Source organism: Onychomys torridus, chromosome 3, assembly GCF_903995425.1.
Source record: "Onychomys torridus chromosome 3, mOncTor1.1, whole genome shotgun sequence".
NCBI classification, from domain to species: Eukaryota; Metazoa; Chordata; class Mammalia; order Rodentia; family Cricetidae; genus Onychomys; species Onychomys torridus.
This window is the reverse complement of record NC_050445.1, coordinates 130,372,523-130,398,521: the sequence shown is the minus strand read 5'-3', so window position 1 is coordinate 130,398,521 and position 25,999 is coordinate 130,372,523. Positions and strand designations below refer to the sequence as shown.

Below are 25,999 nucleotides of genomic sequence, written 5' to 3'. Positions count from 1 at the left end.
ATTCTTTTTTTTAACTTTATTGTTTTTTATTATTATTATGTGTATTAATTTTATACATCAGCCATGTGTTCCCCTGTCCTCCCCCCTCCCACCCTACCCCACTTCACCCCAGACCCTCCCCTCCATTCCCATGTCCTCCAGGACCAAGACTCCCCTGGGGACTCATTTAAACCTGGTGGATTCAGTAGAGGCAGGTCCAGTCCCCTCCTTCCAGGCTGAGCATGTGTCTCTGTTAAGCCCAAGGTTTCAAACAGCCAGCTCATGAACCAAGGACAGGTCCTGCTCCCAAAGCCTGGGAGCCTTCCAAACAGATCAAGCTATTCAATTGTCTCACTTATCCAGAGGGCCTGATCCAGCTGGGGGCTCCACAGCCATTGGTTCCTAATTCATATGCTTCCATTCGATTGGCTATTTGTCCCTGTGCTTTTTGCAATCTTGGATTCAACAATTCACACTCTTGCAGTCCCTCCTCCTTCTCGACAGTTGGACACCTGGAACTCCACCTGGGGCCTGGCCGAGTATCTCTGCATCCACTTCCATCAGTTATTGGATGAGAGTTCCAAGACGACTGCTAGGGTGTTTAGTCATCTGATCACCAGACTAGGTCAGATCAGGCCCTCCCTCGACCACTGCCAGCAGTCTACAGAGGATATATCATTGTGGATTTCTGGGGACCTCTCGAGTACTCTAGAAAAAAATCATCCTGAGTGAGGTAACCCAGACTCAGAAGGACAAACATGGTATGTACTCACTCATAGGAGGATACTAGATGTAAAACAAAGATGACTAAACTTCTACACAACTCCAGGGAAAGACCCAGGGATCAACCCAATGACAGAGAAATGGATGAGATCTACATGAACAACCTAGACAACAGTGGGAGTAATGAAGGGCAAGATTTGAGGGAAAGAAAGCTTAGGAGAGAAGGAGATCCCAGGTGGATCAAGAACAGAAAGGGAGAACAAGGAATAACAGACCATGATAAATGAAGACCACATGAGAACAGAAGACAGATTCTTTTGTCCATTTTTTCAATCTTGAATATTGAAACACTTTCACTTTGTTTTTTTTTTTGTTTGTTTTTTTTTTTTGTTTTTTTTTTTTTTACTATTTGAGAAACTGTCCACAGTTTCTTAGTATTGAGACACTAGGCCACACCTCCCCTATGTTTGATGCTATGAAGTAACTGGTTGTAAACTAATGTGAGTATGAACTTCATATGTTCAAAGCCTCTTGTCACCTTTGTGTGAATGATCAGAGAAGAACACACAGCTGATTGTCCACTGTGACGTGGTCAGCCCTGAGTACATACATATAAGTAACATTTTATGTTCTCAACAGATTACATTAGGAATATATACATGTATACAAATACATTTGTGCATTAAATAACAATTAATGAAAAAACGGACCATAAATTTAAAAGAGAGTGGGGAAGGTTCTATGGGAGGATTTGGAGAGAGGAAGGGGAAGAGAAATGTTGATTCGAATCAAGTTTTACAAAAACCAGGGAAGAAAGAAACAATAAGCTCCATTGCCTCAATATCCTCTTCAGCTCCCTGGAAAGGACCCTTTAATGATGTATGTAATTTCTAAAATTGCACCATATCAGACATTCCCTGCCTTGGAGGGAAAAATAACAAGCAAATTCTACATTGAACATGACAAATCAAAACAAAGTGCAACACATAGACTGGTGCTGTTCTCTGTTGTCCAAAGAGGAGCACATTCCTACAAATAAATCTGTGCTGCCTCTCTGATCTGAGACATAAGAGGACCACAAGCCTTTAATGAGCCACTTGGCCAATCTAATGGCTGTGCTCAGGCTTTGCTGATTTGCATATGCCCAGAGCACAGCCCACTGCCCTGAGGACTTCTTCATAGTCAGGTCACACCCTGTGCTGCTGTCAGCCTCTCAAAGGTCCCCACAGCACAGACATGAGGGCTTCCACTCAGCTCTTTGGATTGCTGATGTTCTGTCTTACAGGTAAGGAAGACACCATTGGAAATTTTTTCATCTGACTGTGGTCAGTGCTGCCTGTTATCTGAGAAATTCCTCTTCTAACAGAATTAATTTGTTTTCAGTTTTCCAACTTCAGGAGGCAAATGTGACATCCAGATGACCCAGTCTTCACCCTCCCTGTTGGCATCTCTGGGAGAAAGTGTCACCATGACATGCCTGGCAAGTCAGGACATTGGTGCTTGGTTAGCATGGTATCAGAAAAAGCCTGGGAATCCTCCTAGGCTACTGATCCATAGTGCAAGCAGCTTGGCAGATGGGGTCCCTTTGAGGTTCAGTGGCAGTGGATCTGGCACACAGTATTCTCTAAAGATCAGCAGCCTGCAGCCTGAAGATGTGGCAACTTATTACTGTCAGCAGGGTAACAGTTACCCTCCCACAGTGATTCAAGCCATGACATAAACCACCAGGGAAGTAGAAGTGAGGGCCTGGGCTGCCCTGATTGCTCATTCTGCTGTCTCCAGCTCTGAAAGTGTTTCCCTTTGCCTGGAGTTAACGGCCAATGTGATATTTTTATATATGGATCAGAGAAACTGTTCTATGTTGCAAATGTGTGTCCTCTTCCCAAGTTATAGCATTAAAAACCAATGAGTGCTTTGAGTGACTTATATGAAAAAATTAATTTTTCCAGTGTAACAATACAGCGAGAACTGAGATTCATACAAGAGGGCTGTCAACACCCCGTTCCCCAACACACACACATACCTAGATAGAGTTAACATAGAAAGAACATTTGTATCTAATTATAGCATTAAAATCCTAAGGAAGCAGTTGGTGAGATAGCTTGGTGATTAAGAACACTAGCTGTGCTGCTACAGGACTTAGTTTCATTTCCAGCACACATACCACTGCTAGCAACGCTTTATAATTCCAGTCCCAGGGTATGTTAGACCTTCCCCTCTTCTAGCCTCTGAGACATTGCACTTAAATGGTATATCAACAAATATCTAGCCAAAACACCAGTACACATAAAATAAAAATAAATAAGTATTAAATATTTGAAATATCCTAAGATACTAGTACCCAGACAAACTGATACTGTCAGGAGACTATTCTCTCAGTCCAAGTGAGTCCTCCTGACTACATGGTCTTCAGACAGCATGCCAACTCTCATGTCAAATGCATGGAGAGGAGGAACTTTTCTCCATTAACTGTTAATTTCTCTCTTTGCTAGAAGGGCAAGTGTCTTAGTTAAATTTTACTTTTCTTTCTTTCTGTTTTTGGTGGGTGGGGCAGGGAGTCTTTATTTGGCTTACACTCTTACATCACAGTCCATCACTGAAAGGAAATCAGACCATGAACTCAAGCAGAGCTGGAACCTGGAAGCAGGAGCTGATGTAGTGGCCATGGCAGAGTGATGTTCACAGACTTACTCCTTTTGGCTTTCTCGGTTTGCTTTCTTTTTTATATTTCTATTTTTTTTATGAATAGAGTTTCCCTTCCCTCTACTCCTCTTAATTTCACTCAACCTCCTCTAACATCCAAATCTACTCCATTTCAGTCTCACATTGGAAAAGAACACACTTCTAGGAGATAGCAACAAAACAAAGTATAATAAAATGAATACTGTCATACTGAAGTTGGACAAGACAATCCAACAAACAAAAGAGCTCCAGAGAAGCAACAAGAATGAGAGTCCCACTTCCTTACACATTCAGGATTCACAATAAAGAACTGAACTGAAAACTATAGTACACAGACAGAGGACCTGGTGCAGACACAGTTAGGTCCTGAGCGTGCTGCTTCTGTCACTGTCAGATCACATCAACTTGGCTCCCTTGCTGTAGAGGACCTTTTTCTCTTAGTGTCATCCATCCCTTCTGTCTCCCTGCACGCTGTCTGCTTCCTCTTCCATGGTGTTTACTGGGTTCTGGGGGTAGGGATTTGATGGACACATCCCATGTAGAGCTATGTGTTCCAAGGTCTCTATCTCTCTATAAATAATATCTTGCTCTTGGTCTCTCTATTTGTTCTCTTCTGCTGCAGGAGGACGCATCTCTGGTGACATATTTGGTTTTGCCTTGGTTTTCTGGGCTGTTTAGACTCTATTTCTTCGTTACCCAGGAGTGTCAGGTATGGGTTCCATCTCATGGATTGGGCCTTAAGTCAAATCAGACATCAGTTGAATTTCTCACAAGGTTTGTGCCACCAATGTCATAGCATATTTTGCAGACAGGACAGATTATAGACCAAATATTTTTAGGTTTGGTTGATGTTCCTTTGGTAGCCTGCAGAAAACCTTTCAATGTCATAGACACTAGAACATGGGGGTGAAGTTTCCATATAGACACCAGCTTGAGCTCTACATGCTTAATGATTTATGTGGATTTCTCTTCATTAATGGGGTCTTACTGTCAGTTTGTGGAGAGCTACTTATTGTCTTGTCAGCAGCCTGGCTTGTTTGGGGATTTTCATGGAAGCCATTGGTCAACAACTCAATTGATTGACACCCAATCCCAGAAATGTGCTTCATTTTGTAAGAAATAATAACCAGTAAGAATTCTGTCTCCCTCATTATTTGGGTAATTAATTAGGGTCATAATTGTATATTATAGGAAGTTTGCACTGAACAAGGGTCCCATATGTCTTCTGAAATGCTCCTTAAATACTCAATTCTAGCTGTCTTTCCTCTCATTTCCTTTCTCAATTGCATCTTTCAACCTCTTTCCATACAAACCTCCCTTTCTTGACCCTTCCTCCAAGGTCCAGTCCCACTATAAAATTGTTTTCATTTCCCCCTGCCAAGTACTCCCCCAGTCACTTCCTCTATTCTTGACCTCTCTGGTTATACAGATTGTAGCTTGATTATAATTTATTTAATGGTTAACTTTTCTACTGCTGTGATAAGACACCATTACCAAGGCAATTTGTGGTGGTATTGTGTTCCCCAAAATATTGTGAACCCTAATAAACTTATCTGGGGTCAGGGCACAGAACAGCCACTAGATACAGAGGCTAAAACATGGTGGCATTCATGCCTTTAATACTAGCATTCCAGAGACAGAAATCCCTCTGGATCTCTGTGAGTTCAAGGCCACATTGGAAACAGCAAGGCATGTTGACACACACTTTTAATCCCAAGAAGTGAGCTTTTAATCCCAAGGAGTGATGGCAGAAAACAGAAAGATATATAAGGCATGAAGACCAGAAACTAGAAGCATTTGGCTGGTTAAGCTTTTAGGCTTTTGAGCAGCAGTTCAGCAGAGATCGATTTGGATGAGGACTCAGAAGCTTCCAGTCTGAGGAAACAGGATCAGCTGAGGAACTGGTAAGGTGAGGTAGCTGTGGCTTGTTCTGCTTCTCTGATCTTCCAGCATTCACCCAAATAACAGGCTCCAGGTTTGATTTTATTAATAAGATCAGTTAAGCTTCCTGCTATAGCAATTTTTTAAAAAAGTATTTAATTTGGTGGCTTGTTGTTCCAAAGGGTTATTTGGGGACCAATATAGTGGTGGGAAGCATGGCAACAGGCAGGCATTCATGGTGCTGGAGCAGTAGCTAAGAGGTTCAATCTTTCTTTGCAAATAGTAGGCAGAGAGAGGCAGAAAGCTCTCTGATATGGATTGAGCTTTTGAAACCTCAAAGCCTATCCCCATTGATACTTCCTCAAATGACTAATCTTCCCCAAATAGTTTCAAGAACTATGTCCAGGCATTCAGATGTGTGAACTTATGGGGGACGTTCTCATTCAAACCGCCAGAGCAAGTTAAATTTCTCAGATAGTTCACTATGGGGAGAAACTGAGTCAAAGATGGGCAGGTAAGGGTAGGCATTGTTTGGCCACCTTGGACTCACTGGGCTTGATCTGTGGACAAATTTCTTTCAAATCAAGCACTTACAATTGAGAACCACAACTTCACAAGGTTCCCCATCACCCCTCTCCAAAGGAAGCAAACAAATCATTCCAACCCTTGACTTAATAAAATCCCAAAGAATGGCAAAAACACCCAGGAAGATATCATGGAATGGGAGTAGTCCAACTATCCTGTCTACAACAGACTTTGTGTGGCAAAAACATATTCTTAAAATAAGGTTTTATGAAAAATGTCCTAGTTACTACCTTATGCATGTACATTACCTACCATTAATATGAGTATTGTAAGATATATCATGGGAAAAGGATATGTGCATGGAAAAATAGAAAATAATATACATTAGACCTCTCAGTAATCACCATCTCCTGTGGGTGACAAAGAGAAGCTCCTAGAATTATCTGTTGAGTAAATTTCATGCAAGGAGTGCTACTCTATTGCAATGTATCTGTCCTCTAATTCACTTTGGTTATGAATAAAATCCTTTCCTGATTTACTATATGTTTGCTTCCTCAATTCTTTGAATAAGACCCTCAAACTTCACAAAGCAGAAATACAGACAAGTAGCTGGCAAAATGCTTGAGGATAATGTAAATAAATGAACAAAGGTCAGAGCAAAAGTTATTTAGTGCTGCTTGAAATATCAAAGAAGTAAACAAACAAAATTTTCTTTGAACTTGAGTAGGATGCAAAATGGTGGCATTTTATAATTATAGAAATAGATTAAGCCAGTGAGGTACAGGTAAGAGAAAGAATGGAACCATAAATTTTGCCTTTTCAATCAATATATGTATTTTCATCATGTTTATGAACTGTTGAGATTTTCTTTGGAATAAGTGTGTCTATGGATATAGTCCTGTATTTACATCATTTCCATCCCTTTCTCTCCCCAGTTCAATTACCTTCATATCTTTCTACCATATCCTCTTAAATCACTAGGATTTACACTGATTATCAGCCTCAAAGTTTTTCCTCTAGGCTCTGCCTTGGCCAATTACCCATCTGTCCAGAAGAGGGCAATACTAACACATGTTGACTTAGATAAGGATACCAGGCTTGGTACTGAAAACCACTGTGACAATACAACCCTGACACACTTAGCATCTACAAATGTCTTCAGGAGTCTGACCATTTCTGTGAGACTGTTCTGAGCATATTATATTTATAGAGCCACTGAAAGCTGGTGACATTGTAAAGCTTCTACCAGAGATAATTCCATTTAAAACCACAGCCTTGGATGAGGAGAATAAATGCCCAAGTTCCTCTCAAAATCAGCATGATGCAGAATACTGAATTCATGAGAGATGCTGTCAAATAATATTTATATTTCCTTCTGTTTCAGATGTGAGAGCTTAGCAGCATGTGTCTTCTGTGGGATGTCCCTGAAAATACCTTTTTTCCAGACCACAAATAGGGACCCTTACTGGTTTTCCCAGGACTTTTTAGGCCCAGAGCCATTCAATTAAACTGGGATGGATGAGCAAAATGTTAGCTGAGCATCTGCCTGATCTGAGGAGGGCAGATCTGGGGCCTTGGGTTTTCCAATGTACATTAGAGTCATCCTTAGCTTTCCTTTATTATGGAAAAAATAAATACCATAAGTAGAACCTGTCGTCCATGTAAGTCAAACTAAGCCTGGCTACGAGGAAACATGTGAGGAATACTCTGGACCAAGAGAAGGCAATGCAGTAGAGAAAAAAAAAGAGATTTGGGACTTAACTGAAATAACTCATGTGTTTATGAAACAAGAACATCCTATCCTATACTCTGTTGTTTGCATTTTTACTCCTTCCAGGCTACAGAAGGCTACTACTTTCTTTTTAAAGAATGAACTTAGAAAAGAGAAGTTTGTAGTCCAAGACAGCCACCATACAATAAGATGGGTTTGTTTGTATGAACTGTCAACAGGCTGCTACTCACTAAGTCCTGCCTGAGAAAGAAGGCAGGCTCCAACTCAAATCCAGTAATTTTTTTTTTTTTTTTTTGGTCATGGTAGTTTATTTTAAAAGCAGCATCTTTTGATTCTTCATTTCTTACTACTTTATATGCTTTTATCATTTCCTCCTATTTCCTTGTCTACTTCTTTATTATCATTTATTTATTCTTTGCAGAGTATATGTGGTATGAAAATATAACAAAATCTTCCTTCTTACTGATTTCTGCCTCTTTTCATATGTACCTCCATAGTGCTGATTGGAAAAATTGTTTTTACCCAACCTCCAGAATCCCTGGCTGCTTCTCAAGAAAAGAGGATTATTATCACCTATGGGGCCACATCAAGTGGCATACCTGATTACTTCCACCGGTACCAACAGAAGCTGAGAGCAAATACTAAGCTCCTGATGTATGGATCCTCCAAGCTGACTTCTTTAGTCAGAGCTCACTCAGTTTAAGTGACTCTTGGATTTGCTATTATCTCAGAATAAGCAGTACAGAGGCTAAAGATGCTGCAACTCATTGTTGTCTACGGAAGGTCAGTATTTCATTCATATGATTCTACAAACTAGAACAAAAAACCTTTCAGATTCTGAGGACTATGCTAGTTTATCCTCTGAAGATGCAGTATAGTCAAGACTATGATATGGGACAGAATCTCCCAATATTTCTGCAACAGAATCAAGGCTGAGATTCATTCAGGTACTTTCAGCCAGCCCACCCAGCAAAGAATAAAATGGAAAATGCAGATGGAAATAATTAGATAAGACAATCAGTGGCCCCAAATTTTGGGATCCTGATCAGAGACATGTTTGAGAGTTGTCAGTGGAATTTCCTGACCTGGGCACTGATCCCAGGGAGGAAGTCATTGGGATTCAGACAATACACACGGGACTTTAGGAATTCATATTTTATAAACGGTTCCAATTTATTGGGGGGAGAGAACAGAATAGTCCTTTAGTCCTTTGTCAGAGACTGTCTGTGTCTCCTGGTGGAAGAAACTAAACAAGGAAATCACAGTTGTTGTGGTGGCAACTTTTGATGACTTTGTCTTAATGCAGTTTTGTAAAATGTGCAGCACTGTGGAAATGGATGGCCTAACAACCACTAATATATGAAATGTGAAAATCTTTCAAATTATGGCAAATAGACTTCATTCTACTACATAAAAATGTAGTTTTAGAATGTTGTATAATCTATCCTTTAAAGTTTAGAATTTGGAGTTACAAACATAGCTACATATACTAATATACAGAAGTCCCCTGCTATATATTTACATGTAGTGATTCAACTGAGTAATTAAAAATATATTCTAAGGCATTTCATGTTCAAAACAATCCTTCTGTCAGATTTTAAACATTTACTTCCTCCTGCATTGTTGTTGCAGTGTTTAGATCACACTGTGAAAAGATGTGTCTGTTTTACCTCATTTATTAAAGCACATTCTGATAGGCTCAATAAAGAATTGAATGGCCATTAGCTAGGCAGAAGAGGATTGGCTGTACTTCCCAGTAGACAGAGTAATTTGGTGAAGATTCATAGAGGCTTGTGACTTTGGCATGGAGATGTAGAGGAAGTTCAGATGTATAGTATGTATGAGAGTTAACAAGCCTCCTGGCAGAATGTAAGTAGTGTAAATGGGTTAAGAAAACTATAAGAGCTTGTTGAGAACAAGCCTAAGCTAAGGCCAAGTTTTCATACTTAATAAGAAGTCTCCATGTCATTATTTGGGAGCTGGACATCCAAAATAATTCTGATTACACAATGCGGCTTTGTGGTGCCAGTGTTTTGCTGGACTCTGAGATTCTGCTGCTGCTGCAGCAGAAACATCGAGGCATCCAGGTGACCTCTGAGAAAACACCAATATCCCACAATGAACTAAGGCACCTGAAATAACCTAAAATTTGTTTTTGAAGTAAGGAATAGCTTCACATTGATTGGCTTTGCCACAATATTGCCAATATAACTTCTAACTATGAATATGCTTAGAGTGTTCCAAAGATTAGCTATATTAGCTGTATTCCTGACTAATACTTTTTCCAATATGCATATTTTTATCTGCTATAACTTGAATATGTATTGAAATTGTGTGTTGGAAATAATAAATTCTCTACTCCAATAATTTATAAAACTATGTTTAATATATTGTCTTCAGGATTTTCTAAGTGTTTTCAAACTCAGATCTTATTTCCTGATACAATTCTGGTTTCATATTGACCTTACTGGAATTCCTGCTTCCTAATCCCAAGAGCTGGGACCAAAGGAGTCCATCATTGAATAAATTATTGGCTCTAAGGCAAGATTCACTTTTCACAGTGGATAACAAGTCTATGATTAAGCAGCTTCCCAGCCCAATATTTTCCTACCTTTGGGTAGCCAAAATTGGATTATGTATGTATGTATTGGGCACATATTTATGTGTGATAGCCTATGTAGAATTCTTCCTAATGCTGTTGATCATACACAGGAATAAATAGTCTGAAGTCTGGTTCATTAGTATTGATGAGCAAATTACAGCTTGCCATGAATTATTGTCTCCTTTTTCCTGGGCTCCACTTGAACAAAGAACCAACCCTGTCCTCATTTTAACAATCATTAGTGCAGGGGCAGTCAAAAATACATGTCTATCCAATCAAGATTACCAACCTTTGATTCATCCATATTTGTAACACTAGGGACAAGAGAAGTTTCTACTTTCTGATAAACTTGGTTTTCAGCAATTTCTTATAGTCAGTTCTCACATCTGTGAATGTGGTTTGGGCATATTTCTTACCCACAATTAGTCATTGGAGAGCAGCCATCCTGACCATTCCTTGCATTACAGATGGAGAAAATCCTGTCAGTAGGGCTCTGTCCCTAAACACTGATCTTCTTGGACAGGACGATCAGTGTTACATCTGTTTCCTTTTCCATTGTCAGTCACTGTAGTCTAGTGCAGAGTGGACGCAGTTACTGGATTGAATAACCTCATAATACGAATGGAAAGTGCTGCTTAGCATCTTACAGTATTTCCAAAATTGAGAAAATAAAGGCCATAAGAAAAATTATGTCTGTAAGTCTGTGGGAAATAGTTTATTAATGCACTTGCAGTCAACATTTCCAGCTTTGATCATTATAGAATATGAAAAGTGTGGCAAGGTTTGACATTTCATTGGAATTTGAGAAATCTTTTTTTTGTATATTTCTTTGATCTTGAATGTTTATAATGGTACAGGTCTATGCAAATGAAGGCTTTCTCTCTCTCTCTCTCTCTCTCTCTCTCTCTCTCTCTCTCTCTCTGTGTGTGTGTGTGTGTGTTTGTGTGTGTGTACATGTGTTTTTCCTCTTTGAGAGACTCTTCACAGCCTGTTAGTATTGAGACACTGGACCATACCACCCCTATGTTTGGTGCTATGAAATAATTCAATGTGAACAAATGCTAGTGTGAACTTCATGTGTTCAAAGCCTCTTGTCACTGTTGTGTGACGAATCAGGGAAGATTTTACTTATCCATTATGAAATGATCAGCCCTGAAAACATACATATAAGTAACCTTTTATGTTCTTTTATGTTCTCAACAATTATATGAGGAATATATACATGTATACATGTACATATGTGCATGAAATAACAATTAATAGAAAAAAAAGGACCATGAACTTAAAAGAGAATAGGGAGAGTTCTGTGGGAGGTATTGGAGAGAGGAAAGGAAAGAGAAAAATGTTGTGATTCCAATCAAGTTTTATAAAAACCAGGGAAGAAAGAAAAAATAAGCTCCATTGCCTCCATATTGTCTATAGTTACATGTGAAGGGACTCCTCAATGATGAATGTAATTTCTAAAATTGTACCATATCAGACATTCCCTGCCTTGGAGGGAAAAATAATAAGCAAATTCTACATTGAACATGACAAATCGAAACAAAGTGCAACACATAGACTGGTGCTGTTCTCTGTTGTCCAAAGAGGAGCACATTCCTACAAATAAATCTGTGCTGCCTCTCTGATTGGAGCCATGAGAGGACCACAAGCCTTTAATGAGCCACTTGGCCAATCTAATGGCTGTGCTCAGCCTTTGCTGATTTGCATGTGCCCAGAGCACAGCCCATTGCCCTGAGGACTTCTTCATAGTCAGGTCACACTCTGTGCTGCTGTCAGCCTCACAAAGGTCCCAGCACAGACATGATGGCCCCCATTCAGCTCCTGGGGTTGCTGCTGCTCTGGCTCACAGGTAAGGAAGATAGCATTGGAAATTCATTCCTCTGAGTGTGGTCAGTACTTTCTGTTCTCTGGGATAGTCCTCTTCTAACATGATCAATTGTGTAGATATTTGTTTTGAATTTTCCAATTTCAGGTGCCAGATGTGACATCCAGATGACCCAGTCTCCAGCCTCGCTTTCTGTGTCTCTGGGAGAAAGTGTCACCATGACATGCCTGGCAAGTCAGGACATTGGTGCTTGGTTAGCATGGTATCAGCAGAAACCAGGGAAACCTCCTAAGCTCCTGATCTATGGTGCAAACAAATTGGCAGATGGGGTCCCTTCGAGGTTCAGTGGCAGTAGATCTGGCACACAGCATTCTCTAAAGATCAGCAGCCTGCAGCCTGAAGATGTGGCAACTTATTTCTGTCAGCAGGGTAGCAGTTACCCTCCCACAGTGATTCAAGCCATGACATAAACCACCAGGGAAGCAGAAGTGAGAGCCTGGGCTGCCTTGATTGTTTGTTCTCCTGTCTCCAGCTGCTGAAAGTGTTTCTCTTTGTCTGGAGTTAAAGACCAATGTGATGTTTTTATGTATGGATCAGAAACCTGTTCTATGTCATGAATGTATTTCCTCTTCCCGAGGACTATCATTAAAAACAAAGGAGTACCTTGCATGACTTACATGAAAAAATTAATTTTTTTCAGTGTAAAAATACAGCAAAACCTGGTATTCATAAAAGAGGATTGTCAGAGCACCCATCACCAAGACACACATATGCCAAGGTGGAGTTACCTTGGAAAGAAAACTTTTATCTAATTACATATAGTATTGAAATCCTAGTGAAGCAAGTTGGTGAGATAGCTTAGTGATTAAGAATACTACCTGGTCTGCTACAGGACTCAGGTTTGATTCCCAGCACACATACCACTGCTAGCAACTTTTTTATAACTCCAGTCCCAAGGTATGTTTGATCTTCCCCTTCTCTAGCCTCTGAGACATTGCATTTAAATGGTATATCAACAAATATGCAGGCCAAACACCAGTACACATAAAAGAAAAATAAATAAGTTTTAAATATTTGAGAAACCCTAAGATACTAGTAACCAGACAAACTGATACTAGGAAAAGATTATTCTCACAATCTAAGTGAGTCCTCCTGACGATATGGTCCTCAGATAGCTTGCCAACTCATGTCAAATGCATGGAGTGAAGGAACTTTCCTCCATTAACTGTTCATTTCTCTCTTTGCTAGAAGGGCAAGTGTCTTAGTTATTTTTTTCTTTTCTTTATTTCTTTTTTTTTTTTTTGGTTGTTTTTTAGGGGGTGGACCAGGTAGTCTTTATTTGGCTTACAGTTGTGCATTATAGTCCATCACTGAAGGAAGTCAGACCATGAACTCAAGCAGAGCTGGAACCTGGAAGGAGGAGCTGATGAAGTGGCCATGGCAGAGTGATGTTCACAACTTACTCATTTGGCTTTCTCAGTTTGCTTTCTTTTTTATATTTCCATTTTTTTTATGAATAGAATGTCCCTTCCCTCTACTCTTCATAATTTCACTCAACCTCCTCTAACATCCATATCTACTCCATTTCAGTCTCACATTGGAAAAGAACACACTTCTAGGAGACAGCAACAAAACAAAGTATAATAAGATGAATACTGTCATACTGAAGTTGGACAAGACAATCTAACAAACAAAAGAGCTCCAGAGAAGCAACAAGAATGAGAGCCCTACTTCCTTACACATTCAGGATTCACATGAAAGAACTGAACTGAAAACTATAGTACACAGACAGAGGACCTGGTGCAGACACAGGTAGGTCCTGAGTGTGCTGCTTGTGTCACTGTCAGTTCACATCAACTTGGCTCCCTTGCTGTAGAGGGCCTTTTTCTCACAGTGGTCTCAGTCCCTTGTGTCTCCTCCACACCTTTTGCTTCCTTTTTCATGATGTTCCGTGACCTCTGGCAGGGAGCAACTTGAGGGGAACATTTCATGTAGAGATGTGTGTTCCAAATCTCTCACTCGTTCTCTCTGAAAAATATCTTGCTTTTGGTCTCTCCTTTTGTTCTCTTCTGCTGCAGGAGAAGACCTCTCTGGTGACATATTTGATTGTGCCTTAGTTCTCTGGGCTGTTTAGAATCTAGTTCCTGGTTACCAAAGGAATGTCAGGTATGGGTTCCATAGCGTGGACTGCACTTTAAGTCAAATCGGACATCTGTTCATTTTCTCTCAAGATTTGTTCCACCATTGTCATAATATATTTTGCAGGCAGGACAGATTATAGACCAAATATTTTTTGGTTGGGTTGATGTTCACTTGGTAGCTTGCAGAGAATCTTTCCATATCAAAGACACTAGAATATGTGGGTGAAGTTTCCATGTAGGCCCCAGCTTGAGCTCCACATGTTCAATGATTTATGTAGGTTCTGTCCTCTTCAATGGGGTCTTATTGCCAGTTTGTGGAGAGAAATCTATTGTCTTGTCAGCAGCCTGGCTTTTTTGGGGATTTTTATGGAAGTCATTTGTCAAAAACTCAATTGGATGACACACAATCCCAGAAACGTGCTTCATTTTGTAAGAAGGGATAGCCAGTAAGAATTCTGTCTCCCTCTTTATTTGGGTAATTCATTAGGGTCATAATTGTACATTGTAGGAAGTTTGCACTGCACAAAGGTCCCATATATCCCCTCAAGTTCTCTCCAAATACTCTTCTTCTAGCTGTCTTTCCTCTCCCTCCCTCCCTCAATTGCATCTTTCAACCCCTTTCTACATGATCCTCCCTTTCTTGACCCCCCCCCCAAAGTTCCAGTCCCACCATAAAATTGTTTTCATTTCTCCATGCCAAGTACTTGCGCAGTCACTTCCTCTATTCTTGACCTCTTTGGTTATACAGATTGTAGCTTGATTATAATTTATTTATTGACTTACTTTTCTATTGCTGTGATAAGAGATACCATTACCAAGGCAATTTTTAAAAGGAAGTATTTAATATGGTGGCTTCTTGTTCCAAAGGGTTATTTGGGGACCAATATAGTGGCAGGAAGCAGGACACCAGGCAGGCATTCATGGTGCTGGAGCAGTAGCTAAGAGGTTACATCTTTCTTTGCAAATAGTAGGCAGAGAGAGGCAGAAAGCTCTCTGATATGGATTGAGCTTTTGAAACCTCAAAGCCTATCCCCATTGATACTTCCTCAAATGACTAATCTTCCCCAAATAGTTTCAAGAACTATGTCCAGGCATTCAAATGTGTGAACTTATGGGGGACGTTCTCATTCAAACTGCCAGAGCAAGTTAAATTTCTCAGATAGTTCACTATGGGGAGAAACTGAGTCAAAGATGGGCAGGTAAGGGTAGGCATTGTTTGGCCACCTTGGACTCACTGGGCTTGATCTGTGGACATTTTTTTTTCAAATCAAGCACTTACAATTGAGTACCACAACTTCACAAGGTTCCCCATCACCCCTCTCCAAAGGAAGCAATCAAATCATTCCAACCTATGGCTTAATAGCATCCTAAAGAATGGCAAAAACACCCAGGAAGATATCATGGAATGTGAAGAGTCCAACTATCCTGTCTACAACAGACTTTGTGTGGCAAAAACATATTCTTAAAATAAGGTTTTATGAAAAATGTCCTACTTACTACCTTATGCATGTACATTACCTACCATTCATATGAGTATTGTAAGATATATCATGGGAAAAGGATGTGTGCATGGAAAAATAGAAAATAATGTACATTAGACCTCTCAGTAATCACCTTCTCCTGTGGGTGACAAAGAAAAGCTCCTAGAATTATCTGTTGAGTAAATTTCATGTAAGGAATGCTACTCTATTGCAATGTATCTGTCCTCTAATTCTCTTTGGTTATGAATAAAATCCTTTCCTGATTTACTATATGGTTGCTTCCTCAATTCTTTTAATAAGACCCTCAAACTTCACAAAGCAGAAATACAGATAAACAGCTGGCAAAATGATTGAGGGTAATATAAATAATGAACAAAGGTCAGAGCAAAAGTTGCTGATTGCTGCTTGTAGTATGAAACAAATAAACAAACAAATACTCTCTTCGAACCTGAGGAGGATGCAAAATGGTAGCATTTTATCAATAGATTAAGCCAGTGAGGTACAGGGAAGAGAAAGAATGGAACTAAAAATTTTGCTTTTCCAATCTATATGTGTACTTTCACCATGTTTATGAACTGTTGAGATTTTCTTTGGAATAAAGTGTGTCTATTGGATACAGTACTATATTTACATCATTTTCACCCCTTTCTCTCCCCAGTTCAATTACCTTCATATCTTTCTACCATATCCTCTTAAATCAATAGGATTTACACTGATTATCAGCCTTAAAGTTTTTCCTCTAGGCTCTGCCTTGGCCAATTACTCATCTGTCCAGAAGAGGGCAATTCTAACACATGTTGACCTAGATAAAGACACCAGCCTTGGTGCTGAAAGCCACTGTAAGGATACAAATTAGAGGAATAAGTCCCCAGCCCTCGACCCTCTTCCCAGCCACAAATGTCTTCAGGAATCTGACCACTTCTGTGAGACTGGTCTAAGCACATTTCATTGACACAGCCACTGGAAGCTGGTGACATGGTAAACCTTCTACCAGAAGCTCATGCTTGTTTGTAACAACAGCCCTGGCCGAAAAGAAGAAAAGCCCAAGTTCCTCTCAAAATCAGCATGGAGAAGAATACTAGATTCATGATATGTGCTATGAAATCATAACTTATTTTTCTTTCTGTTTCAGAAGTGAATGTTAATTAGCATGTGGCTTTGATGAAATGCCTCTGAAAATACCTGGCTCCAGACAATACATTGGGACCCAATTGGTTTTCCCAGGATTTTTTGGGCTCAGAGCCACTCAATTAAACTGGGATGGATGAGCAAAGTGTTAGCTGAGCATCTGTCTGAACTGGGGAAGGCAGTTCTGGGACCTTGGGTTTTCCAATGTACATTAGAATCATCCTTAGTTGACCTTTATCATGGAAAAAATAAATACCATACCCTGCAAAGTAGAACCTGTCATCCATGTAAGTTAAACTAAGCCTGGCTATGAGAAAACATGTGAGGAATACTCTGGACCATGAGGGGGTGATGCTGAAGAGAAAAAAAAATAAGGGATTTGGGACTGAACTGAATCAAATTTTAAAAGTAACTGAAATGACTCATGTGTTTATGAGACAAGGACAACTTAGCCTACACTCAGCTGTTTGCATATTTACTGCTTTGAAGACATAGATAGCTACTACTGGCTTTTAAAAGAATAAACTTGGAAAAGAGAAGTTTGTAGTCAGAGACAGCCACCAGACAAAAACATGGGTTTGCTTGCACAAATGGTCAACATGCTGCTACTCACTCAGTCCTGTCTGGGAAAGAAGGGAAGTTCCCAATCAAACCCAGGATTGTTTTTTGTCATGGAAGTTTTATTTTAAAAGCAGCATCTTTTGATTCTTCTTTCTTTCTTTCCTTGCTTTCTTCCTTCCCTCCTCTTTTTCCTCCACTACTTTTTTATCATCATATTTTTATTCTTTGTGTGGTATGAAAATATAATGGAATCTTGCTTTTTGCTGATTTCTACCTCTTTACTTCTTTCCCTCCACAGTGTTGATTGGAGAAATTGTTCTTACCCAGTCTCCAGAATCTGTGGCTGCTTCTCAAGAAAAGAGGATCAATATCACATATGGGGCCACATCAAGTGGCATACCTGATTATTTCCACTAGTATCAGCAGAAGCTGCGAGAAAATCCTAAGCTCCCGATTTATAGTAACTCCAAGCTGACTTCTTTAGTCACAGCTCACTTACTTCTAGTGGGTCTTGGATTTACGTCTCTCTCACAATCTGCAGTATAGAGGCTAAAGATGTTGTAACTCAATATTGTCTACAGAAGATTATTTCATTCCTATGATTCTACAAACTAGAACAAAAAACTTTTCAGATTCTGAAGACTATGCTAATTTATCCTCTGATCATGCAGTATCATCAAGATTATGATACGGGACAGTATCTCCCAATATTTCTGCAACAGAATCAAGGCTGAGATTCATTCAGGTACTTTCAGGCAGCCCACCCTGCAAAGAAGAAAATGGAAAATACAGATGGAAATAATTAGATAAGAGAATTAGTGGCCCCAACTTTTGGGATCCTGCTCAGAGAAATGTTTGAGAGCTATCAGTGAAATTTCCTGACCGGGCACTGATCCTGAGGAGGAAGACATTGGGATTCAGACAATACACATGGGACTTTAGGAATTCATATTTTATAAATGGTTCCAATTTATTGGGGGAATAAAACATAGTAGTCCTTTAGCCCTTTGTCAGAGACTGTCTGTGTCTCCTGGTGGAAGAAACTAAACAAGGAAATCATAGTTTTGGGGTGGCAACTTTTGATGACTTTGTCTTAATGCAGTTTTTTTAAAAAGTGCATCACTGTGGAAATGGATGGCCTAACAACCTCTAATATATGAAATGTGAAAGTCTGTCAAATTATGACAAATAGACTTCATTCTACTACATAAAAATGTAGTTTTAGAACATTGTATAATCTATTCTTTAAAGTTTAGAATTTGGAGTTACAAACATAGCTACATATACTAATATACAGAAGTCCCCTGTTATATATTTACATGTAGTGATTCAACTGAGTAATTAAAAATATATTCTAAGGCATTTCATGTTCAAAACAATCCTTTTCTCAGATTTTAAACATTTACTTCCTCCTGCATTGTTGTTGCAGTGTTTAGATCACACTGTGAAAAGATGTTTCTGTTTTACCTCATTTATTAAAGCACATTCTGATAGGCTCAATAAAGAATTGAATGGCCATTAGCTAGGCAGAAGAAGATTGGCAGTACTCCCCAGTAGAGAGAGTAATTTGGTGAAGAATCATAGAGGCTTGTGACTTTGGCAGGGAGATGTAGAGGAAGTTCAGATGTACAGTATGTATGAGAGTTAACAAGCCTCCTGGCAGAATGTAAGTAGTTTAAATGGGTTAAGAAAACTATAAGAGCTAGTTGAGAACAAGCCTAAGCTAAGGCCAAGTTTTCATACTTAATAAGAAGTCTCCATGTCATTATTGGGGAGCTGAAGATCCAAAATAATTCTGATTACACAATTCGGCTTTGTGGTGCCAGTGTTTTGCTGGACTCTGAGATTCTGCTGTTGCTGCAGCAGAAACACGGAGGCATCCAGGTGACCTCTGAGAAAACACCAATATCCCACAATGAACCATATTAACTAAGGCACCTGAAATAACCTAAAATTTGTTTTTGAAGTAAGGAATAGCTTCACATTGATTGGCTTTGCAACAATCTTTCCAATATAACTTCTAATTATAAATATGCTCATGGTGTTCCAATGATTAGGTATATTAGCTGTATTCTTGACTAACAGTTTTTCCAATTTGCATAGTTTTATATGCTATAACTTAAATGTGTATTGGTGTGTTTTGGAATTAATAAATTCTCTACTCCATTAATTTATGAAACTATGTTTAATATATTGTCCTCTGTATTTCCTAAGTGTTTTCAAACTCAGATTTTATTTCCTGATAAAATTCTGGTTTCATGTAGATCTTACTGGAATTCATGCTTCCTACTCCCAAGAACTGGGACCAACATATTGCACCATTGAATGAATACTGGGCTCTACGTCATGATTCCTTTTTCATAGTGGACAACAATTCTAAGATTAAGCAGTTTCCCAGCCCAATATTTTCCTACCTTTGGATAGACAAAATTGGATTGCATGTGTATGTATTGGGTACATATTTATGTGTGATAGCCTATGTAGAATTCTTCCCAATGTTGATGATGATCATTCACAGGAATAAATAGTCTCAAATCTGGTTCATAGTCCATATGAGCAAATTACAACCTGCCTTGAATTAGTGTTTACTTTTTCATGGGCTCCACTTGAACAAAGAACCAACCCTATCCTCATTTTAACAACCATTAGTGCAGGGGCAGTCAAAAATACATGTCTATCCAATCAAGATTACCAACCTTTGAATCATCCATATTTGTAACACTAGGGACAAGAGAAGTTTCCAGTTTCTTGTAAACTTAGTTTTCAGCATTTTCTTATAGTCAGTTCCCACTTCAGTGAATATGGTTTGGGCATATTTCTTACCCACAATTAGTCATTGGAGAACATAGAATCCTGACCCTTGTGTCAGAGAAAATCCTGTCAGTATGGCTCTGGCTCTAAACACTGATCTTTTTTAGGCAGATTGGTATTACATGTGTTTCCTTTTCTATTGTCACTCACTGTAGTCCAGTACAGAGCCGATGCAATTACTAGATTGAATAACCTCACAACCTAAATGGAAAGTGTTGTTTAACACCCTATACTATTTCCAAATTTGAGAAAATAAAGGCTATAGCAAAATTAGGTCAGTAAGTCTGTAGGGAAATCATTTAAACTAATTCAGTTGATATGAAAATCTTCAGCTTGGATCATTATAGAATGTGAAAAGTGTGGCAAAGTTTGACATTTCATTAGCACTTGAGAAATCTTTTGTCCATTTTTTTGATCTTGAATATTGATAATGGTATGGATATATGCAAATGAATCCCCTTATGTGTGTATGTGTGTGTTTCCTGTTTAAGAGAATATTTACATCCTCTTAGTATTATACTGAGACACTATTGCCACACCACCCCAATATTTGGTGCTATGAAATAACTGGTTGTGAACAAATGTGAGCATGAACTTCATATGTTCAAAGCCTCTTGTCACCTTTGTGGGAAGCATCACAGAAGAGCACACAATTAGTTACCCATTGTGAAATGGTCAGCCCTGAAAACATACACATAAGTAACAGTTTATGTTCTCAACAGATTATATTAGGAATATATACATGTATACAAATACATATATGCATGAAATAACAATTAATGAAAAAAGGCACCATAAATTTAAAAGAGTGGGGAGGGTTCTATGTGAAGATTTAGAGAGAGAGAAGGAAAGTGAGAAATGTTATGATTAAAATTCAGTTATTAAAAAAAAAACAGGGAAGAAAAATCCAAAAGTTCCATGGCTTCCAATATCCTTTTCAGCTCCCTGGAAAGGACTCTTTAATGATGTATGTAATTTCTAAAATTGTACCATATCAGACATTCCTTGCCTTGGAGGGAAAAATAACAAGCAAATTCTACATTGAACATCACAAATAAAAACAAAGTGCAACACATAGACAGGTGCTGTTCTCTGTTGTCTATAGAGGAGCACATTCCTACAAATAAATCTGTGCTGCCTCTCTGATCTGAGACATGAGAGGACCACAAGCCTTTAATGAGTGACTTGACTAGTTTTATGGCTTTGCTCAGCCTTTGCTGATTTGCATGTGCCCAGAGCATAGCCCACTGCCCTGAGGACTTCTTCATAGTCAGGTCACACTCTGTGCTGCTGTCAGCCTCACAAAGGTCCCAGCACAGACATGATGGCCCCCATTCAGCTCCTGGGGTTGCTGCTGCTCTGGCTCACAGGTAAGGAAGATAGCATTGGAAATTCATTCCTCTGAGTGTGGTCAGTACTTTCTGTTCTCTGGGATAGTCCTCTTCTAACATGATCAATTGTGTAGATATTTGTTTTGAATTTTCCAATTTCAGGTGCCAGATGTGACATCCAGATGACCCAGTCTCCAGCCTCCCTTTCTGTGTCTCTGGGAGAAAGTGTCACCATGACATGCCTGGCAAGTCAGGACATTGGTATTCTGTTAGCATGGTATCAGCAGAAACCAGGGAAACCTCCTCAGCTCCTGATCTATTATGCAAACAGCTTGGCAGATGGGGTCCCTTCAAGGTTCAGTGGCAGTAGATCTGGCACACAGTTTTCTCTCAAGATCAGCAGCCTTCAGCCTGAAGATGTGGCAACTTATTACTGTCAGCAGGGTAACAGTTACCCTCCCACAGTGATTCAAGCCATGACATAAACCACCAGGGAAGCAGAAGTGAGAGCCTGGGCTGCCTTGATTGTTTGTTCTCCTGTCTCCAACTGCTGAAAGCGTTTCTTTTTGCCTGGAGTTAAAAGACATTACGATGATTTTATGTAGGGATAAGAGACACTCTTCTGTTCTAAATCCCTGTCCCCTTCCCCAGGCCTAGCATTAAAATCAAGGTAATGCTTCTCATGACTTACATGAAAAAAATAACTTTTCCAGAGTAACAGAGTTATGTCAACTGCTGAGATTCATACAACAGTGTTGTCAAAACCCCCATGCCCCTCCCAGACACCAAGTTGGAGTTACTTTGGAAATAAAAATTTTATCTTATTATAGCATTAAAATCCTGAGGAAGTAGGTTGGTGAGAAAGCTTAGTGATTAAGAACATTAGATGCTCTCCTACAAGACTTAGTTTTGATCCCAGCATACATAAGACTGCTAGCCATTCTTTATAACTCCAGTCCCAGGTAGCTTAGATCTTCTTTTTTCCAGCCTCTGAGGCATTGCACTCACATGGTGTACCACCAAATATGCAGCCAAAACACAAGTACACATAAAATAAAAATAAATAAGTATTAAATATTTGAAAATTCTAAGGGACTGGTACCCAGACAAACTGATACTGGGAAGAGATTTTTCTCATGATCTAAGTCTTCTTGACCATGAGGTCTTCAGACAGGGTGTTAACTGTTTTATCATATGCATTGAGAGGAGGAAGTTTCCTCCATCAACGGTTCATTTCTCTTTCTCTCTTTGCTAGAAGGACAAGTGTCATACTTAACTCTCTTTTCTCTTCTTTAATTTCTTCCTTCCTTCCTTCCTTCCTTCCTTCCTTCCTTCCTTCCTTCCTTCCTTCCTTCTTTCCTTTCTTTCTTTCTTTCTTTCTTTCTTTCTTTCTTTCTTTCTTTCTTTCTTTCTTTCTTTCTTGTCAAGGGAGTCTTTATTTGGCTTATACTTCTACATCACTGAAGGAAGTCAGACCAGTATCTCAAGCAGGGCTGGACCTAGATGCAGGAAGTGATGTAGTAGCCATGGAGGGCTGTTGCTCATAGGTTTATTCATCATGATTTGCTCAGTTTGCTTTTGTTTTTATTTTTTATCTGAGTACAATTTCCCTTCCCTCTACTTCTCTCAGTTCCATTCCACCTCCTCTCTCAGAATCTATTGAGTCTTCCAATCAATATCTCATGGGAAAAGAACAATTTGCAGGAGAAAATAACAACATAAAATAAAATAAAATGAAATGAAGACAGTCATGTTGATGTTAGACAAGACAATCCAACAGAAAAACAAAACAGGTCTAAGAAAAGCAACAGTAATCAGAGCCCCATTTGTTTATATCTTCAGGATTCACATAAAAGAACTGAACTGAAAACTGTAGTACATACACAGAGCTCCTGGTGCAGACTCAGGTAGGCCCTAGGCCTCCTATTTCATTTGCTGTCAGTTCTCATCAACTCTGATCCCTTATATCCAATACTTAGTTGTATATAGCAGCTTCCCTGGTCCCTTCCACAAAACTCCCCAGTGAGCTTCAAAACCTGACTATGGATGAAAAATGCTGTTAGCTTGAGAAAGTGGCTGGAAGCCCAGCCTCACAGTTCTTGGAGAGGTTTGTGTTATTTCTTGTATCACTGTGGAAGTTACATAACCTTGTTCCTCCTAATAAATCACAATATCTTCTGGCTCCTAGATGCTGATGGTGAGGGAATAATTTGTATCAGACCTACCGCCACTGAACATAGACAGAACTGCTTACTACAAAATGGATGCATAATAGAACTTAGTAGTTGCCTCTGATCTGCTGGTCCCAGTGTAAGTAATTGTAAATGTTCTGATTAACCTTGCAAACAGTGGTTACTAGTGACTTTGTCTCCTGGAGAGGCAGACAAGAGTGATGGAGATTGGTTCAACTGATTGATATAATTGACCTCTGTCATTGGGAAATTAGAAACAAGTATACAAATAATTAATAATAGTATTAAAGAATTTTCCCCAGAGAATAATTAGCTGATTGATTTAACCACTATGATTTGAGAAAATAACCAAATTTACCCCTAATTGCCTTGAAACCAGAGCATAAGAAATTCCAGGAACTGAGTGAAGACTATCCTGTCCAAGTTGTGTCCTGAGTGTGAATAACTTCACAGGATATGACCAGCCTTCTAAGAAGTACTCCAAGAAGTGGGTCATGATCTTGTCACATGCCAATAGGCAGGGGCCCCTAAAAGGCAAGTACAGCTGCAGAAGTTCATTCCAATTACTCAACAAAGGCCCTTGTCTCTAAGGGTCCATATTCCTGAAAGAAAACATCCCTGCTTGTGAGAGTCAAAGGCCATCACCTCAGGTCTATGAGTCCCATCTTCTTTCTGTTTCTTTTGGGTTCACTATGTGTTCCCTTGCTTCCATTCCACAATCCCAGGAACTTTAATAGCCTACAAACTCCTTTCATTTGTTACAGTTTATGTTATTGAGGTTAGATATGATTCATCTTTGCAGTAATTACTACACATCCTTACTGTGAAGTTGAAGTGTGAAACAAAGTAATGGGCAGAGTGGATTTGAAGGAAGGGAAGGATTCATCATGCCTAAACTTTCATGTTTAAATGAATATCCTATCTCCTGCTTTTACAGTTCTTTGCACCATTAATTATATCATGGCTAGCTGAAGTTTGTAAGTGTGTGAAGCTGTGAACTATATTGCTAACTCTGCTTATAATTAAAAATATCCATGCAAGATGTTCCCTGGGTGCCTCTGGTTACTAGATTGTCTACACATTATTTTTTTTTTTTGTCTTCATGAATTTGCATGTCATCCTTGCTCAGGGGCCATGCTAATCTTCTCTATATCATTCCAATTTTAGTATATGTGCTGCCAAACGAGCACCTCTACCCACTCTTAAACAAAGTGAAGCAAAGCAATTCCCTGCAAAAGTTGAGGACTCTGATTACCCTGCAGTCATTTACACAGTTCAGTCTAGTGTGATCTCTACATCTGCATTGTATGCCATCTTCAAATCCTACACAGTGCACAAGGGAACAGAGCATTCCCCACCTGGTTTTAGAGAAATTTATAAAATTATCAGTAAATACATGATGTGTGCTAACCACAATGATAATTTCAATATTTATTGAGGTAATGGTATTTTTTTTTAGCAAAATATTTCCCTGCTTGCCATATTTCTGATCTTAAAGACTTTAGGAGTTTGTAACTGCAATTTAAAACAGGGATATCTCTGATTATGGAAAGAATGTGTTCACAGGAATTCACACAGTTTCCACACTTTTGTGTCTGTGTTTCCTTACTTTCTTGTCATTGTTTTCTTACTTCTTGAGAGCAAGAAATAGAATCTCTGTGTGTGGCATATGTGTAATTGTATCTGCACAGTTCTTTAACAGAACAATGTTACTCAGTGAGTAATTCCTGTTTGGAAATTCTCATAATCATGTGTGTGTGTGTGTGTGTGTGTGTGTGTGTGTGTGTGTGTGTGTGTGTGTGTGTGTATTGTTCACTATATATGTAGCTTTGCTTGTAGGCACAATCTTCAACAGTTATATATCCTTGTCTTTATTTTGACTATCTATACAGAAGGGGGAGCTACTAACACAAGTCTATCCAGTCAAAATCACCAGACATAAAACAGTAATCATTTCAAATTTACAAACAATGGATAGTGGTTCTTAAGCACTTGATCCACTTAACAACCCACATCATCCCCTGGTATCTGACCTTTTATGTAAGAGTGGCCTGGGCATTCCACCCACAGATAGGGGAAGCTGGTAATCCTGAACATCTACTGTCTTTAGCAGACCTAGAAGAACCTCTTCAAGGACTCTGGCTCCTAATTACAAGAGTTCAACTTCTAGGGGACATTTCTCTCTATTTCTGCTTTATTAAGCCATAGACTTCTAAGATAAATCAAAGGACTTTCATGATACTTTAGGAAAGATTATCACATGGTTCATGGCTTTCATAAAGTATCAGGAGAATTATGAGCACAATTAGAGCACAGTATATAGGTATACAACCCTTCAAAAATGAAAGATGTTAATGAGCTGTGCTGTTAACACCTAGAATGGGAGGTTGAATTCTGAGTAC

The 25,999-nt window shown here is 39.2% G+C and overlaps 1 non-coding gene and 3 gene segments (V, D, J or C); 3 read left to right on the top strand and 1 right to left on the bottom strand.

Moving 5' to 3' along the window:
• Window positions 1–1,938: 1,938 nt before the first annotated feature.
• LOC118580231 lies at window positions 1,939–2,422 on the top strand. The segment is given in 2 exon segments: window positions 1,939–1,987; window positions 2,100–2,422. Coding segments are annotated over 2 exon segments (372 nt in total).
• A 9,505-nt stretch (window positions 2,423–11,927) lies between these two features.
• LOC118580230 lies at window positions 11,928–12,422 on the top strand. The segment is given in 2 exon segments: window positions 11,928–11,976; window positions 12,100–12,422. Coding segments are annotated over 2 exon segments (372 nt in total).
• Window positions 12,423–21,395: 8,973 nt separating this feature from the next.
• Window positions 21,396–21,890, top strand: LOC118580229. The segment is given in 2 exon segments: window positions 21,396–21,444; window positions 21,568–21,890. Coding segments are annotated over 2 exon segments (372 nt in total).
• A 2,791-nt stretch (window positions 21,891–24,681) lies between these two features.
• On the bottom strand, window positions 24,682–24,787 carry LOC118580914. The gene has a single exon (XR_004944576.1). It is a non-coding gene; the product is annotated as a U6 spliceosomal RNA (small nuclear RNA).
• Window positions 24,788–25,999: the final 1,212 nt, after the last annotated feature.